At 46.6% G+C, this 17,670-nt stretch overlaps 2 protein-coding genes across 2 annotated transcripts in view; one reads left to right on the plus strand and one right to left on the minus strand.

The window, feature by feature from the left end:
• SLC41A2 (solute carrier family 41 member 2) overlaps window positions 1-12,941 on the minus strand; it is a 397,409-nt gene extending 384,468 nt beyond the window's left edge. Inside the window, exon 1 of the mRNA XM_078675022.1 lies at window positions 12,808-12,941. The gene's annotated coding sequence lies outside the window, so the exon portion shown is untranslated. The remainder of the gene's footprint in view (window positions 1-12,807) is intronic.
• A 52-nt stretch (window positions 12,942-12,993) lies between these two features.
• The window catches only part of NOPCHAP1 (NOP protein chaperone 1), a 172,101-nt gene continuing 167,424 nt past the window's right edge, over window positions 12,994-17,670 (plus strand). The window contains exon 1 of the mRNA XM_078675036.1: window positions 12,994-13,542. Within this exon, the coding sequence (XP_078531162.1) occupies window positions 13,443-13,542 (100 nt within the window). The 5' untranslated portion in view covers window positions 12,994-13,442. The remainder of the gene's footprint in view (window positions 13,543-17,670) is intronic.

Here is a 17,670-nt window from a genome sequence, read left to right on the forward strand (position 1 = left end):
TGTGGGGGAGCATATACACTGACCAGTGTTAGATCTCGCTGTCCCCAAAGCCCTTTCACCATTACGTATGCCCCATTGGGATCTCTCTAAGTCTTCACTATCTAAACCGGCATGTTTTTTTAATTAGGATTGCTTCGTCTCTGGAGCCCGTTGTGAATCCCGCATAGGCCAGAGTCCTATATGTACATCTACTTATAAATCCGCAGTGTATGAACTGAAGGTGTATTTTTTGTAATAGGAGTACGTTGAGGTTTAACCACTTAATGTAATTAGTGACCATGACACGTTTAATTTTATTCCCCAGCCCGTTAACGTTCCATAACAGAAGGGAATAACCCTCTTGGTCAGCTCTGCCGGTCTCGTTTATCTAAATAGTATGTGTTCTCCACTCCACTGCGTTAAAGTGACTATCTGCATCAGTCCTTGTGTGCCAATATCCTGTACCCTTTACCCAACTGAAAAGCCAAACCCCCCTCCCTCGCCACTGACACACACACACACACACACACTTACTTTGATTCGTCGAGGAGACAACTGTTTCGCGGGCAGGTCAGAGAGGTCTGTACCCCACCCATTCCCCTGAAAAACACCCTCCTTCCCCTCTAAACACTAGGAACTTCCCCTTTAATTGTATCCTGTTGGAATAGAGGAGGAAAAAAAATAGTAATAATAAGAAACACTAGTCACTATAACAAGGCTTTGTCTCTCCAAACAGTTCAGGTGGTGAGTCAGGTGTCGACATCTCCACCAAGGTCCTGTGTGGCACGTCAGTGCAGTCACTCAATTCTTTCCTCTTTGTGCAGTTGTGTCGGTTTTACTTGGTGCATGGGTTTATGCTCAGGTTTCCTTGTTAACAATGTACACCAGTAATGGACGGTCGATTTCAGAATCTGTGGACTGGACTTGATCAGAAAAATCTGTGTTGGCATCACCATTGCTGGTTCCTCTGGATTTCCTACTCACTCTTGAAGTCGTGCTAGTCTCTGTATCTGAGGATAGGCCAGGTTGTGAAATGCATTTCCAAGGTGTCAGGAGGGTTTTCTGGTGTTTATTGTTATAATTGGACTCCCGGTGATGACTGGCTTTTTTACGGTTTGGACTGTGTGTCACGTTGCGAGCCAGCAGCACGTTGAATCTGGTCTGAATGCTCAGGTTTTATGGGTGGACGTCTCTCTACCCATGTCCAGGTCTCCTCCAGCGTGTGGAAAAAGATTGTTCTCCCCTCATATATTACTTTGAGTTTGGCTGGGAACAGTAGCATGGACTGTATATTCATCACTCTAAAGAATTGTATTTTGACTGAGTCAAATGTGAGCCTTTGCTTCTGTATTTCTTGTGATTAGTCAGGGAAAACCATTATTTTGGCTTGTTCGCATTGGATTTTTCACATTCTTCTTACCTCGATCAGGATCATGTCTCTATCATGGTAGTTAAGGAAACGGGCAATGAAACAGGTTAAAAAGTGCGCCTCAGGGTGTAAGTCATTTAGCTATTTCTCCAGAAAGGACCATGTGACTGGGCCCTCGCCCCTTCCAGGAATCCCACAAATTATAAGTTGTTCCTTCTTGCACAATTCTTTGCATCATCCACTCTCCAGGCCACATCCTTCAGGGTAGTATGTAGATCCGTGAATGTGTACCGTAAGGTGGGGGTCACATCTTCCACCTCCAAAATTTTCTCTGAAACTTTACAGATGTCCTGGCGGAGTAGATTAACGCCCACTCGGACTTCGCCTATCTTACTCTCTAGAGTCTCCCTTGAAGTGTGGATGGCCTGTAGGGATCACAGCGTTATCTAGAATACAAGCAGACTACCCCACTGGGCCCTTCTTGGGGACCACCGTTTTGGTGTATCTGTCCATCTTGCCTCGCTTCTGTCGCTTAGAGAATTTATCCTTGGGCATTTTGAGCCTTTGGATACCAGGAACCCCCATTGGTATAGGTGGGGGGGGGGCTGGGGGAGGGGTGCATCCAGTAGGCAGTCTTCACCCTAATCCCTAATTTATAGGTCCTCTTTAAAGGGTCCACTCGGTCTGTGCCGTCGCCCTCCTCTGAGGCCCCGGAGATAAAATGTCACTCTTTCTTGTGATAGATTGTGGGAGATGGCCGCTATGGTTGCACCTGTGTGTCAGATCTGGTTGCCGGTTTTCCACTGGGGAGAATTTCCTTGAATGATATCCCTATGGGAGTCGTCCAGTTGGGTGAGGCGTATTATGGGTTACAGGTGAGAGATCTCTCCACAACTAAGGGTCTATTTGATCCTCTTGTTTAGCATCTAGGTGCAAGTGCGCTTTCAGGCCGAGGCGTGCTCCACCTCTAGCCTCTTCTGTACCTCTGGGTATGTATTGTTTCCCTTTGTGTCTGGCCAAGAAGTTACGTGGCTCCAGAGTGGTCTGTGGTTCCCAGGAGCAAGGACTCCCAGTCAGGGTGGGTCGTCGCATCTACCGGGTAGAGAACATCTGGCCCGGGTGTAAGTCCCAATTAGATAGTTGTTTGTGATCATGTCCTGAGGCTACATCTGCCGGGCTAGGGCTTGGGCCACAACTATGACACACTACAGGGAACCCAGTGGCTCTGTTGGCAATCAGGTGGTGCGTCCCTCAGAGTCATCCGCTCTCATCTGACCGGTAGGGGGTGTTGTGGCTCCTTTCACTCCTCAGGATCATCCCCCGCTCAAGAGTGCAGCGAACAACCAAAGAAATATCCCCAGGCCAGCAGCAAGCACCCTCAATCGTCGCTGGTTATGGTCTTGGTCCTTCCACCGCACTGCTCACTTTGCCAGTCGGGCCGCAGCCAGCGCCACCCAGCGGGTTCACTTTGCAATACTGCTCCGTGCAACAAAGCCCTGACGTACTCTGCTCCCATCTGCCATGTCACTCGACCTCTGGATCTGCCTTCCCCGGTCGCTCCCACTCCTTACCGCCAGGTCTCGGCGTGTGGTGGCATCAGGTTTGCCTCGGTACCCTTGATATAAGGTCGGAGGGAAGGCCGGCGCCTATCCCCCCTGTCACCAGTGCTGATCTTCTCCGCTGGACTGCTGCTTTCACTCTAGGTGGGGGGAGGAGGGGAAGAGGGAGGGGAAGAGGGAGGGGGAGAGGGTGGTTAGAGTCTCTCACAACATTCAATGCTGGAGCACTTGTGATGTCCCAGCTTCTCCTGACTCTGCCGGGATGCTTCGCTCCTTCTCTGGGTCGGCCAGGCCTGGGAACTGCGTCAGCCCCAGGTGTCATAGTCCCACCAGAGAATGCCAGAGTCCCACCCCAGGTTCTCCCGCACCTCTCCGCCCTCAACAGTGGGTGGGCAGACTGTGGCACACCACAGGCTCAGTTACTGCGCGTAAGCCAGGATGTCAGTTTCCTCCAAGGCCACTCAGTGTTTTACCGCCGGGATGCAGGTCTTGCCTAGGCCTCAGTCGTGGCAGTCCTGTTTCTGCTGGTTTCGGTCTTGCAGCAGCTGTTATTTCGTCATCAACCCCATTCCCAGCATCTATGATACTTCAGCAGCATTTGTTGTGCCCGGATGAAGAGATAGGAGTAGGATAAATGTGTGGATTTTAAGAGAGGGTCCAGCAGAGCCAGAGCAAGAGGCTGTTGGTCCGAAATCCTGTTGGCTATGCCCCCGATTGCGATAATTCTGGGACACTGTAATTGCCACGCTCACTAGGGTGTTAGACTGTACAATCTTGTGCACAGCAGATGTATGCCTCTTGGGGTTGTTCCCCAGACCAAAGGCGCATATAGTCAGTACCAAATTTGTGGACCTGACCTTGGTACTGGCGAAGAGACGGATGGAAATGCAATGGTGCTCTGGAGTGGTCCCAACGTTGTGATATCGACAAGGGATGTTACCATGTGGGCCAGGGTGGACAAGTGGGCTCTGACTAGGAACGATGCACGAGGGATAAGACAACGCCCACTGGTGGGACTCTGGGCAGAGGTGCTAGAGACCTGGGACAGCAAGCAAGACAACTCTTGGGCAGAAGCTGGGAGCCGGACAGCACAGAGTGGTGGAGCCGAGGGCACCTCTCAAGACCGCATGGCAGAATAGCCGACATTTTTGACTAAAAGGTAACTGCATTGGAGACTTTGATGTCACACATAGAGCCACCCTTCCGTGTGCGGCTCAGAGACCCAGAATGGACAACACTAATTGCTCCCCCTTTGGGAAGAGGCCCTACCCCGATGAATAACTTGAATGCTTGATCGGATTTGCTGGTAGACTGGTTGCCTTCTAGCCCTTTCTCCCTTCCCCAGTATGCTGGAACATATGACGTAGGACCCACGGAGGTAGGTGCCCTCTATGAGGTATAATATACTTAACTGATGTTCAGGCCGTCCAGGACTATTTTGCTTTGTTATAATCAAGATTATGTTGCTTATCTTTTATATACTATGACATTGATGGGTTAGGTCCTACATCTCCATTGGAGAATCCATGCAGAGATCAGTTTATAATAGCGGATAGGAGAATAGGTGTGTGCACTAACTAACAAAGCTGATGTCCATAGGAATTGGTTAAGAACTGTTCACTTGAGACTGGGTACTGTCAAAAATGTGTTACATAACAAATGTTCGGTCTATAATAAGATTTTCATTGCCCCGCATGACATATTGCGTCTGTACTAATTATATATAATTTGCTGAATTGACACAGCCGTCAAACTATTGGTGGACTAATGCACATGATTGCATTTTGTAAAATACTGCTCCTATGCAAACTTATGTATCATTGCTAAATGCCAATATAAATAGGTTTATTTAAAAATGTGTGCTTGTGGCTGGGTATGTGAACATGTATGTGTTTATGGATAGGTAGAGGGATGTGCACTCACCAGACAACTTTGAAAATTAACCAGTCGCCACTTATCCAGGCCAAAAATTCCATGCAGCGGTAAGATGTTAATGCGTTGTTAACGGCCTGTTAAGAGCTTTGCCAAAATAGTTTTATGCAGGTGATGTTGCTGGCAAGAGTTCTATTGATATTGGTTGAACAAGGATGGTGTTAGATACACAGGAACCAGGAGCGACTCCACATTAAGGGTACCTCAAAGGCCTAACAGTGTAGGGAACCTACAACTTGTGCCAATTCAGTGCAGCTTCATAGAGGAAATCGTTCAAATACCAATTGCACTACTACATAACTCTTGAAAGTACAGTCGCACAGTGATCATCTGATCCCCTAACTATGAGGGAGCAGACCATGTAAGTAACATCTCGCATGGGTGCACATACTAAGGTGTGTGCCCGAGCAAGTCGAATTAGCAGAAAACAACCATCAATTAACCCAGAGACTGGTGGAGTTACAGATCTGGTGCCCACCAAGTCTAGGAGAGTCTAGTAACTGCTGGTGGAGCAGCAAAAAATACTGCCAATCCCTCCAGAGAGTAGAAGGTTGTTATCCCATTGGGGTACGGAGCAGTCGTGGGGTAGAACAGCTGGGCAAAGCGAGAAAAGTGAAAAAAGAGCAGGTTAGCACAGAGCTGGTTATTCACTTGCTACACCTAAGCAGGCCTAATCGAATCCAGTGAAGAGTGACCTGTAATAGACAATTCTGTTTTTTTAGCGAGCACTGTATACTTTTTCTATTCAGCCAATAAACTAAGCCCCTCACTACAAGTTCAAAGTTAAATTCTGATCACAATAGCAGGTTGTGTAATAATCAAACATTTGCAGCTTGCCACTAGTAGATTCTGTCGGTTTAAATCTGCTAAAATGTATCAGGGAAAAGGCCTGAAAAATATAAAAAATAAGTGGATAGCACATTGTGTCTCATTTCCATGTGGAAAACTCGATTATAGGTATTTACCACATTTGATAACTACTTCAAAATGTGATATCTCCTTCAAAACATTTCTGCCATATATTTGAAGAGATTTCACTTTTAAATGCATGAACAACAAAAGCTTACAACACATTCTCTCTCTCTTTACTCATTACACAAAGCCTTTGCAATTAGACTTAAAATGTGTCTTTATCAAACAAGATGAAACAGATGTCGACATCTAACTGCACACAAAATGGGACCAAGGCCATATGATTGTCTGAACACTACTGCATTAACAGAACACCCCGACACTACACAAACATATATACATACATCTAATTACCATTCAGCATAAACATATCACACCCTCTGGCACAAAAGTTTCCTTTAAATTGAAATTGCATTTATATAGAGCTTACTAACCCGTATGAGATGATGAGTGCTTTACAGCGAGTAGCACTCTACTTGGGACCCCAAAATTAGTAGTCAATTCATTGGTTACTGGAATAAGTCTTATGCTCTCAAAGAAACCATTGTGTGCATTTACTCCAGTTTCTTGGTTGCATATTATTTACGTAGGTGTGATCATCAGAGGGGATTATGTGAGAAGCAAGCAATTGATGGAATGAATAGATATTGTTAGGTTGAAGGGAAATGGTTTAAATGAAAAAGAGATTAAGAAGACATGCACAAGTTAGAAGGGAATGAAGAGAGCATTCAAAATAAATATGGGAGGAAAAAATTTAAAGTATAAGTCAAAGAAATATTTCTTGCAGGGTTTTAGGAATATAGCAGGGAGATTTCTGCATAGCATGCACTCTGTGGTTGTTCCTGTAGAAAGAAACACATTTTTAGAATGTACTGTGAATGAATGTGCGCCTGGCGAGAGGAACTAGGGGCAGTCCCACAAGCCCCACAATCCTCATTCCTGCAGGAGGCGGAGCTCATTGTTCTTCATGCCAACATGGGCTCATGTTTTCAGCGGGTTCCACCACGGCACTGGACACACACGGGCACATGTCGGGGTGAAGACTGGGTCAGATGCAGGCCATCTGTGTCCATCACAGCCCAGACAAAGCCGGGCCTGGCCCCCTCTTTAGGCTTTGTCCTCAGACCTTTGCCTTAGCCAAGTTGCTTAGTTGTCCTCCTATAGTGCAAGATTGATGTAAGATTTGGGCTCCCTCCATGCTTTGTTTAAGGGCCGTGGGGTCATTGAGGGGAAAAGGTCTCCAAGCTTCATTATGGGCAAGCGTAAACTGGGGGCACCCAACCCTGTCACAAATAAAAACTTAACCTTGGATGGGTTAATCGAGTGGGCGGTGGGATTCATTGACAAAGAAATACAGCTTGCAGAGAGGTGGCTGTTTCTCGCCACTGATAGTCTTGACGTGCCTCCACCTACCATCTATATGGACCCTCCGTGCCTACGAGAGGGGCTCAAGGCTGTGATTTTGAAGACTCCTCAAGCACGATTCAATACTATCCACCGCACCCTTCATCTTCGACTAGCACTTTGCCCACTGCATCTAGTTGTCCCCCAGCGTGGCGCAAGTAGAGAGGCAAGCAACCCAGACCAAAGGTCACTCAGTCGGTTTCCCAGACTATACCCTCCAGTGATCTTCCTCACTATTAAATTCCTCCTCCACGGACTTTGACAATCACGACCTTCTTACCATGATTGACTCATTCAAATCCATCCTGTCCACCAGCCTTTCCTCAGTGCTCGCTCATTTGTCTGCCATCAAAGGAATGCTATCTGAGGTGTTGGGGTCCGGTATGGTGCTCGATGCAAGGCGAAGGTTAAGGCTACTGTTGCAGCCACGGCTTCACAGCAGATTGCCCCCATGGACTTGTCTAGGTTCACTTGCCTACCCCACATGCCCTTTAATCTATTATCGCCTGCAATTCTACCCGGAGCCTCCCCCAAGGCTCTAACATCTCATTACCACCCTGAGGCCCCTCGACTTCCGGATTCGCTGGTTGTTGACCAACCCCTGCCAGACCCAGACCCTCACAGAGGTAGTTTACCTGTGTTTCGTCTAACCCCCGCTACATGTCCTTTTGTTGTGATTCTTGCCAATGTTTCCAGACTCCAGCCTCAGATGTCAGGAACACTTAACAGTTAATGAACATGGATACTCATTGGCTACATTCTCATGTTCGTTGCAAAGCTAGTTTGCTTTCTGATATTTTGTTTGCTCGTACAGTACATTGGGTGTTCTCTATGAGAAAGGAATTTGGGAGGATTTGTATTATTATCAAATTTGCCAATCAGCTTGTAGCTGAGTATCTGATTTGCTCATCCTACCTGGGTCTTGTGCGACAAAGTAATGTGATGGTGATGCCTTTGGGGTATTTTGATTGAAACTTGGGACTGCAAGACAGTGTTTTGAGGGAAAAGAACGCCCCTGAGCTGTCACTGAGAAATGCAGGGAGGCATGCAGGGAGGCTAATCATCGCCTGCATAGTGCTCTTTGGTCAACCCCGGGGGACTCAGTGGCAGTAGCCTCTTCTCGATGATTTGACAGACTAGTTATTAGTAAATGGAAGGTGGAACTTACGGAGGACGTTTGGTCCACACTGATCACTTCCTGCAGAACTGGAAACACCGGTTTGTTTTGGCACACCATTAACAATAAGAAGCTGCTTAAAACATATTCAATCTTATTTGTGCCAATATGAGTGCAGCTATTTGGGTGGGCCACTTTAAACAAGCTTATCACATGTCTGATTTAGCTACTGGGGAGTTAGACACATGTATACCCACTTTTCCACTGGGTATCAAATTTTCAGTGATGAAATAGCAGAAGCCATTTGCTAAAGTCCCATGCACAAAGCTGTGGTGCGTGACGGGGTGCCCATGGATTTAGATAAGCTGGAGGTGGATTTGTGGGCACCAATTTTAACAAAGTTTGCCAATTTAGCAAGCAAGACTGGCCTGCCCAAGTTGTGGCGTTCAGCCACTGTTGTGCCCATTTTCAAACAAGCATTTACAATGCAATAGGTCTGAGTGAGAGCTACTGGCGTTTTAAATGACAATGTCTTATCTACGTGCAATGGTTTGGAGTGTAATGTATGTATGAACAAAGACACAGCTGCAGCACTGCCTAGAGGACTTAGAATGAGGAATTACTACTGGGACCAGAGAAGCAGCTGCAGCACTGTCTAGAGGAATTAGAATGAGGAATTACCAATGAGACCAGAGAAACAAGTAGCAGCATTGTGAGAAGGACTTAGAACGAGGAATTGCCGATGGGACCTGAGAAGCAGCTAGCAGCAGTGCCTAGAGGATTAAGAATGAGAAGTTACCACTGTGACCAGAGACTCAGCTGCAGCACTGCCTAGAAGATTTAGAACAGGGAATTACCAACGGGACCAGGAAAGCAGCTAGCAACACTGCCTAGAGGACTGGATTCAGAATGAGGAATTACCGCTGGGAACAGAAACAAAGCTGCAGCACTGCCTAGAGGAATTAAAATGCGGGAATTTCAAAAAGGACCAGAGTAGCAGCTAGCAGCGCTGCCTGTAAGACTTAGAAGGAGGAATTACCGATGGGACCAGAGAAGCAGCTAGCAGCACTGCCTAGAGGACTAAGAATGAGAAATTACTACTGTGACCAGAGAGAGCTGCAGCACTGCCTAGAGGATTTAGAATGAGGAATTGCCACCGGGACCAGAGAAGCAGCTAGCAGCACTGCCTAGAGATCTGGGAATGAGGAATTACCACTGGGAACAGAGACAAAGCAGCAGCACTGCCTGGAGGAATTCAAATGTGGGAATTTCCGAAAGGACCAGAGTAGCAGCTAGCAGCGCTCTCTTGAAGACTTCGAAGGAGGAATTACCGATGGGACCAGAGTAGAAGCTAGCAGCACTGTCTAGAGGAGCTAGAACAAGTTATTACGACTGTGACCAGAGAAACAGCTGCAGTGCTTCCTAGAGGACTTAGAATGAGGAATTACCGCTGGGAACAGAAACAAAGCTGCAGCACTGCCTAGAGGAATTAAAATGCGGGAATTTCAAAAAGGACCAGAGTAGCAGCTAGCAGCGCTGCCTGTAAGACTTAGAAGGAGGAATTACCGATGGGACCAGAGAAGCAGCTAGCAGCACTGCCTAGAGGACTAAGAATGAGAAATTACTACTGTGACCAGAGAGAGCTGCAGCACTGCCTAGAGGATTTAGAATGAGGAATTGCCACCGGGACCAGAGAAGCAGCTAGCAGCACTGCCTAGAGATCTGGGAATGAGGAATTACCACTGGGAACAGAGACAAAGCAGCAGCACTGCCTGGAGGAATTCAAATGTGGGAATTTCCGAAAGGACCAGAGTAGCAGCTAGCAGCGCTCTCTTGAAGACTTCGAAGGAGGAATTACCGATGGGACCAGAGTAGAAGCTAGCAGCACTGTCTAGAGGAGCTAGAACAAGTTATTACGACTGTGACCAGAGAAACAGCTGCAGTGCTTCCTAGAGGACTTAGAATGAGGAATTACCAGCAGGGCAGGTTAAGAGTTAGCAACACTGTGTAGAGGACTTAGTTAGAATGAGAAATTACTAATGAGACCAGAGAAGCAGCTGTTACACTGTCTAGAAGGCTAAGAATGAGGAATTACCACTTGGACCAGAGAAGCAGCTAGCAGCACTGGCTAGAGGACTAAGAATGAGGAATTACTGCTGGCAACAAAGACGCAGCTACAGCACTGCCTAGAGGACTAAGAATGAAGCATTACCACTGGGACCAGAGTAGCAGCTAGCAGCACTGAATAGAGGACTAAGAATGAGGAATTACCACTGAGAACAGAGATGCAGCTGCAGCACTGCTTTGAGGACTAAGAATGAGGAATTACCACTGGGACCAGAGATGCAGCTAGCAGCACTAGCTAGAGAACTAAGACTGAGGAATTACCACTCGGAACAGAGACGCAGCTGCAGCACTGCCTAGAGGACTAAGAAAGGGGAATTACCACTGGGAACAGAGACACAGCTGCCACATTTGTGACCTAATAAAGAACAAGATACACAGTCCTGTTTACAGAAACAGAGCTCTAGGCGAATGAAACATAATTAATGCTAAAAACGAAAGATTGGGTGAAAATAAGTCACATTTCTAACATTCTAACTTTGTGACTGCTCAAGCCGAACTTCAGTGGCCCAGACTCTTTTGTTCACAAGTGAAATCCAAGGTGCTAAGGGGAAAACACACAGAGAAACAATGAGTGGGAGGGGAAAGCAGTAACACTGGTCAGCTGCTCGCATTTGCGACACTTCCAGAACACGAGGCATGTAATTGGAATAAATTGTGCGCGAAACTAGCTGAAATGGACAGAAGCAAAATGACAAACACACAAGGGATACTGGAGGTCTATCATGGGCTCAATATTGTGTGTCAATTCCAAAATGACGCATGTATGAACAAGTGTCTGATCACAAAAGGAAGATAAAGTGTGAGAACAAGACAGAAAATACTCCCATCAGCCCACCACCTGGCGGAAAATCGTCATCTGGGATTTTTTGCACAAAAACTGGTATCTGTTAGGTCTCTCACCTGATGATATTGTGAGGAGACCTAAGACATAAAAATATATGTTGGTAGAGCAAGAATTTAACCAACATCAACTGGAGACAAAAAGATCAGCCCAGGAAAACAGGTTAGCTAGATACACCAAAGCCAGCATTCAAAAGGAGTCGCTTCTTGAAAGGAAACAGTTCAACCCACCTGTCCGTCACTGGAGGATCTGTTTTTAGGTCTCCTCACAATATCATCAGGTGAGAGACCTAACAGATACCAGTTTTTGTACAAAAAATCCCAGATGACGATTTTCCGCCAAGTGGTGGGCTGATGGGAGTATTTTCTGTCTTGTTCTCACACTTTATCTTCCTTTTGTGATCAGACACTTGTTCATACATGCGTCATTTTGGAATTGGCACACAATATTGAGCCCATGATAGACCTCCAGTATCCCTTGTGTGTTTGTTATAGTTGGATTGGGGGATAGGATACTTTGTAGGTCTCTAAATTTGTTTCCCCTATAGACCCTCCCACACAGTTGTTTTTTGTTCAGAAGCAAAATGAGCCTTTTAACAGGGCCAGTCGCTTAGGGAGGGAACAACAGACCAAAAGGAGGGACAAATGGACACGGTTTACCATTTAAAAAGTTAGGAATTTAGAAAGGCACCCGAAACAACCAATGACAAGCGATGGGGCGGCTTGAAGCCCATGTACTGAATACACCAAGCCTCGCAGAGCAGCACATGTGCGCTGCTAGGCTCAAACTAAACATCATAACACTGTGAGGCAGGGTTCTATAACAGCTCACTAACATTCCAATAAGTCTAAAATTAAAAACACTGCAATGAGTCTACATTGCCAAACACTACCTTCAAGCCTAGAGTATTAGATCATTACCGTTAGACAGGTTTAAAAAGAATTGCAGATAAATAACTCCTCTTTCAAGAACACGCGTTATCCACCTTGCTGTGTCCGTTTGTCTAGCACTCAGCACTAACTGACCAAATAGCTAAATTAACAATTTGCTTTTCTAAAATTAAACAAGTAATTCCAACAGCTTTTTTCCATCACTGATGCCTTTGGCAAACGGGGCTACGAACCAAATATGCCCGCCCAATACAATCCCCAGCTGGTGGTCACAACAATAACAGTAGTTGCAGACTGACAGCTTGGTGGTGAGATGGAAGGGCAGCAAATGATAAGTATGGACGACAGACATCGTGAAACGGGGGTAGTCATGGAGGAAAGAGCCCGAAAAAGTTAGCTTGACAGAGATCCAGCCATGTAGAGGCTTAGGCTAATAAAAAAAAGACTACGTCGACAGGATGGTTAGTTTGGCGAAGGGAAAGGCTTAGCAAAGGATTAGCCGGGCATAACGAAAGTCTACCAGGGCTTCGTGTGGCAGAGGGGCAACATGCCAAGCACCTAGTAGTGCAGTCGGACAACCTAGCAAATTGCTACCAGTCCGAGAGAAAGACCACCTGGCAGATAAGCAGTAGGTAGCCCTACAAATCAAGCTTCAGGTTCTCGAAATTGTGACTTACCTCCCGCCACCGGATCTTTAAACTCCGACTGCCACAGCTACATTCTACGCTGCTTCACAAATACTAAGGAGACGCAATATGTAAAGTGGACAGCACTAAGTGACAGGCAAGGGGCGGCGCTAGGAAGATATGGGCGGTTACTTTACAACACATCTCGCGACTATTAGTAAGATGCCCCCGCCCCGGAAAAGAAGCTTTGTTCTGTCCCGGAAGAGATTCAAAATTTGTAATAAGGGCGCTGAATGGAATACCGATCTGCAGCAGACTGGACATTCCTCGCCAGGGCTTTGGTCTGAGTTGAAGGCAGCGATGATTTTGCTCTAGAGACATATTCTTCTTTGTAGTTAATTTTATCTGGTTGATCAAAACCCAGAGAGTACCGCCGAAGACCTTTGAACCTGCATACGACACGTTTGCGTTGCTGTTGCCTTTTGCCGAGGGTTCGGCCTTAAATGTGTGTGCCTTCCGCCTTATACGGAAGGGCTGCCTCTTAGTATACCGCCAGCCCGAGACAGTGCAAGATGGCCGCTCTGTTTTCCTCTTAGCCGCCCCCAGCAGTCTTCTCTTGCACGTTGTGCACCACTTGACCAACCCGGCTGCTGGACCTCCACCGTGATCATTCAGTGTTGGGCAAAATGCAAGAAGTCGGTGGTAACGAGGTCATGTCTCGTCCGGACCAGGGCGCTACTGCTGTCTGCCGGACGTCCAAGGAGCTACTGTGTGTTGGCGGAGGAGGTAAGTTAGAGGAGAATAATAGAGACACCAGGCCGAGAGTTCAAGCTGCCCCACATATCCCACAAGTAGTGAAACTGCAATTTTTGGGGTCCAGATAAGGCTCCTCGACAACTGAAATTGATTAAAGGAAGGAACATGGTGATGACTATCTGAGCCTCTATAACCCACACAGCAGACCTCCGAATGGAAGTCCTATGTAGCGAACCTTCCCTGTGAAATCGCCTAACTGCATGCAGCTCTCATCTTCGCCACCCTTCCGGAGCTGCGGGATATACCATTTATTTGTACTACGCACATTGGCCTATTTATTTATGGAATTAAGAGCGCTGCCTGGCAGGTAGACACGTGGCTGCTGCTTCTGCTTTTCAGGGGTTTAAGACTCTCCTCCCGAGGCGAAGATCAATTTTACAGTTGTTTCCAATTTCCAGTGGTGCTATAATATTTATAACAGTTTATCTGTAGCACTACAATTTCAGGTGCTCCTAAGCATTTTTTTTTTTATAATTTCATACTTTTTCTTCACTTGACCCAATTGACATTTAAGGAGTAAATTCTTAAAACAAGCCTTAAACATTGCACGTGCTGTTGGTAAATGGCTTGGTTAAGTAAAGAGCCTGGGTAATGACATTTTTAGGTCGAGCCTAGCGTATGCGCTGTTCTAGGAGTGGGCATCTTGGCATCGCTACAGCTTTTCTTGAAGCTTGTGCGTGTGGTACTCACACGCTATAGGGCTTTGCATGCGTCGTTCTAAAAAGACAGCAGGCAATTGGGCAAAGGCGGGTGCATGTCCCACCTTTGTATCCGCTTACGGCTTGTGAGCAGCAGTGCCATCTGTTTCCAATTATCATGGTCGCGTTATTTGTAAACAGATGGGAGGCAAGTGGGAGAGATTCAGAGCGCATGCTTGCTGGACTGTTCATTTCTCGGCCCCTCCCCCTCATTTTCTTTCATTCGTCTGTGGACCCATCAGTGGCTGTAGGAACGGGGAGATCCAGTCCTCGGACACAATGCTTTTTATCTTTTTAGTTGCTTGCAAACACTGCGCCCAGGGAATTTCTGCAGTAGTGCAGGATGAGCACGTTTTGGGACAATCCCTGTGGAATAGAGGGACTAGGCAATGGTTCCCCCCCACCCCCATTTTCTACCCATCCTTTTGTCCCATGACCCTGAGCACACGACGGTGGCAGCTGCCCCGACAATAAGCAGCCAGAGGTGTTTTACATTTATTTACCACTCAGTGTAGGACATCATTGAGGTGGCATTTTCATTCATTCAAGGGTCACCCATTCCACCCTCCCCCGTGACAGATTGCCATTCACAAGCACCCTCGCCTAAACTAGCTTTCCATTTTCATCTGGTAGAAATTGACGATGAACCAGCATCCTCTAGTAATTTAATTCTGGCGTTACTTCTTTTTGCTGCTTTTTATTCTGTACAATCCCCTATTTCTGAGGCAAATGGTTGACCGTTCTCTTTCTGAGAGGAACCTGACCTGCTTAATTCCGAGCATGCCCATCTGGGACGCACCGGTTCCGGCTTGAGGCAGAGCGAAGAGGAACATCCCTTGTAAAGGATGCACTTTATTCTATGGCGAGTAGGCAAAGGCTATTGAGACCCTTTTAAAAAATCGGATGCCGGTAAGTCATTGAGGGGCATAATTGAAATGACTCCTGTGTCTCGCCTAACAGGTTTTGGAAAATCGTGATGACATTTCTTCGTGCAATAATTGTTTTAGGATTGGGCTGTCTAGGTAGTGGGAATTTGTGATCCCAAGCTTCCGGTGGTGCAGGTTGTTTGCTGCATGAATGTAAACAAGCATTGGCATAGCCAATAGGTCTCGCATTTTGGACCTTATAAGCATTTAATTATGCAGCACAATATCCTTGGTGGTACATCAACTGTTGCATGGCTAAACAGGTTATACGGACCAGTAAGTGAACAAGCGCTAGGGCATCACGTTTCTGTTTAGATATCTTTGTCACAAGCTGTCGGATGTATATTTTGAAATCCTCATGTGGTGCGTTTTTTCCCTACCCCGTCCCTTCTTTTCAGTCTTAAGTAATCCCATTGCCAGAAATATTTGCTTTGTGTATATTTTGAGATGTTCTCTTTCAAGTGTCCTTTTGAGGATGCTATATGGACACACTCTTTATGTAAAGCCCTCTGCCCCCGCTGCCATTGGCCACCCTGTCACTAAGGGTGCTCGATTTTTGTTTTTGCATCAGGAGTATTTCTCAAACTCATCAGAGCAACTGGCAACGCATCCATCTATGGCAATTTTTGTTTCAGCACACATTTTGAGCTCAACATTCTTCCTTTCCACTTCTGGGTGATGGGCACCATTGCTTTTGTTCTTCAGTAGCATCCTTCTGCATGTCCTGTATACCTTTCAATGTTATATTGATATGTCGGGGCCGGGCTGGAAACTGAAAACGGCCCTGGCAAACTGCTCCCCCCTCACCCCTTGGGGTGAGGGGGGTGCGGCCGAGCTGTTTGCTAGGGCCGGTTTCGGCCGATTTTGCTACAGCGGGCCGATATTGCCGACCCCCGATAGCACAAGCATTGGCATAGCCAATAGGTCTCGCCTTTGGGGTCTTATAACTATTTAGTTATGCAGTACAATATCCTTCCTGCAACAACATCAACTGTTGCATAGCTAAACACTTATAAGGTCCCAAAGGTGAGACCTATTGCCTATGCCAATGCTTGTTGTTCAAGTTGGCAGGTATGATGACCTGAGTGAACTTGTTCTTGCTCTATGTAAGGAAGATACTATACTTTAAGCTTGGCTTTAAGTAGAATGAAAAACTTAGAGGGGCTTTCGAAGGGGGTGGCCAATGTAATGAAGGGTGTGGCTTAAAAACAAAATTCCATCCGGATACAAGTAACATTACACCTACAACAAGCCAGGACTATTGGCTTTGTCAATGATTGTTAATTCCATTAGATAAATAAGCAACAACTATGTCTTCAATGTACATCATTTAGAAAATGGAAGCCTCATACTGTCCCATCAGGTTTGCATTAATCGTCATTGCACATGCGCCAAGATAACCATATTGTCCCATCAGGTTTATCCATTCAGCAAAGGCCAATAGCTCTAGTCTGAGCCTTGAAGCAATGTCTTGTGTGACTCCGCACACTATGCCAGAAAGAAGTGCTATGACACGGCTAGTGCTGGTGGCGGTTAGTGCTTTTTTGTGTGGGGAGCTGCAGGGCAAACAAAAAAGATGGGAGGATAATCATCAACGGGGGCAGAGGGTCAGATGACGACAGGAGGTGGGTGGGTGCAAGGAATGCGCAAGGGGACAGAGAAGCAAAGACTACGGAAAGAAAACAACAAGCATTGTGAAGAGAGCGAGTTAATGCGAAATCCACGCCAGGCAATCAAGTTATGTAAAGAAACAGTGGGAAAGCGATGGAGACAGGGAGGGAGACAAAGGGACATGAAAAAGAAACTATACACAGGAAGAGACGAAGACGGTATATGAGGTGCACTGAACTCAGTAATGTTGGGATTACCTGCTGAGAGGTCGCCTAGTAATACCCCAGGAATTAAAGCAGGAGGAAGTAGCCAGAGGAGAGTGAGCCAGCAAGAGAAGGTGGAGAAGAGTGAACTGTGCCAGTAAAAAAGCAGAGATTGTGTGGCGGCCGTGAATGGTTCGTGCGTGCGCAGCCTGCTCTTTTGAAGCACCTACTCGTGCTTGTGGCTCGCCCCTGCTCACTCCCGCAAAGTGGATGCCGCCACAAGCATGAGTATGTACTTCCAAAAAGAGCAGAGCGACGGCCAAAGGTCCTCCTATGAAACGCATATGTGCTGCGTAGGCGAGACCATAAAAAACACCCCCCCACCCTGGCAGCCCACCCGGGAACCGCCTGGTGCCCGCTAAGGCCAGTCCGGCCCTGTTAATAGTCATTTGTTCCATAGGTACCTGTGAACATGAGGCTAAAAGTGTCTCTTGCTGTTTCTTTAGCTATTTTGATTGCAAAGGCATTCCCCTACCCACCTTCTCATTTACTTTCGTGCGTGCATTACATTTTACTATTAGCACTTTCGCAGGAAGAGGTAGAGAATTTAACAATCTTGTTCTTAGTACACCATGCTTTGTTTGCCCCTTGCGATGCATT

This window comes from Lissotriton helveticus, chromosome 1_1, assembly GCF_964261635.1.
Source record: "Lissotriton helveticus chromosome 1_1, aLisHel1.1, whole genome shotgun sequence".
Classification (NCBI taxonomy): Eukaryota; Metazoa; Chordata; class Amphibia; order Caudata; family Salamandridae; genus Lissotriton; species Lissotriton helveticus.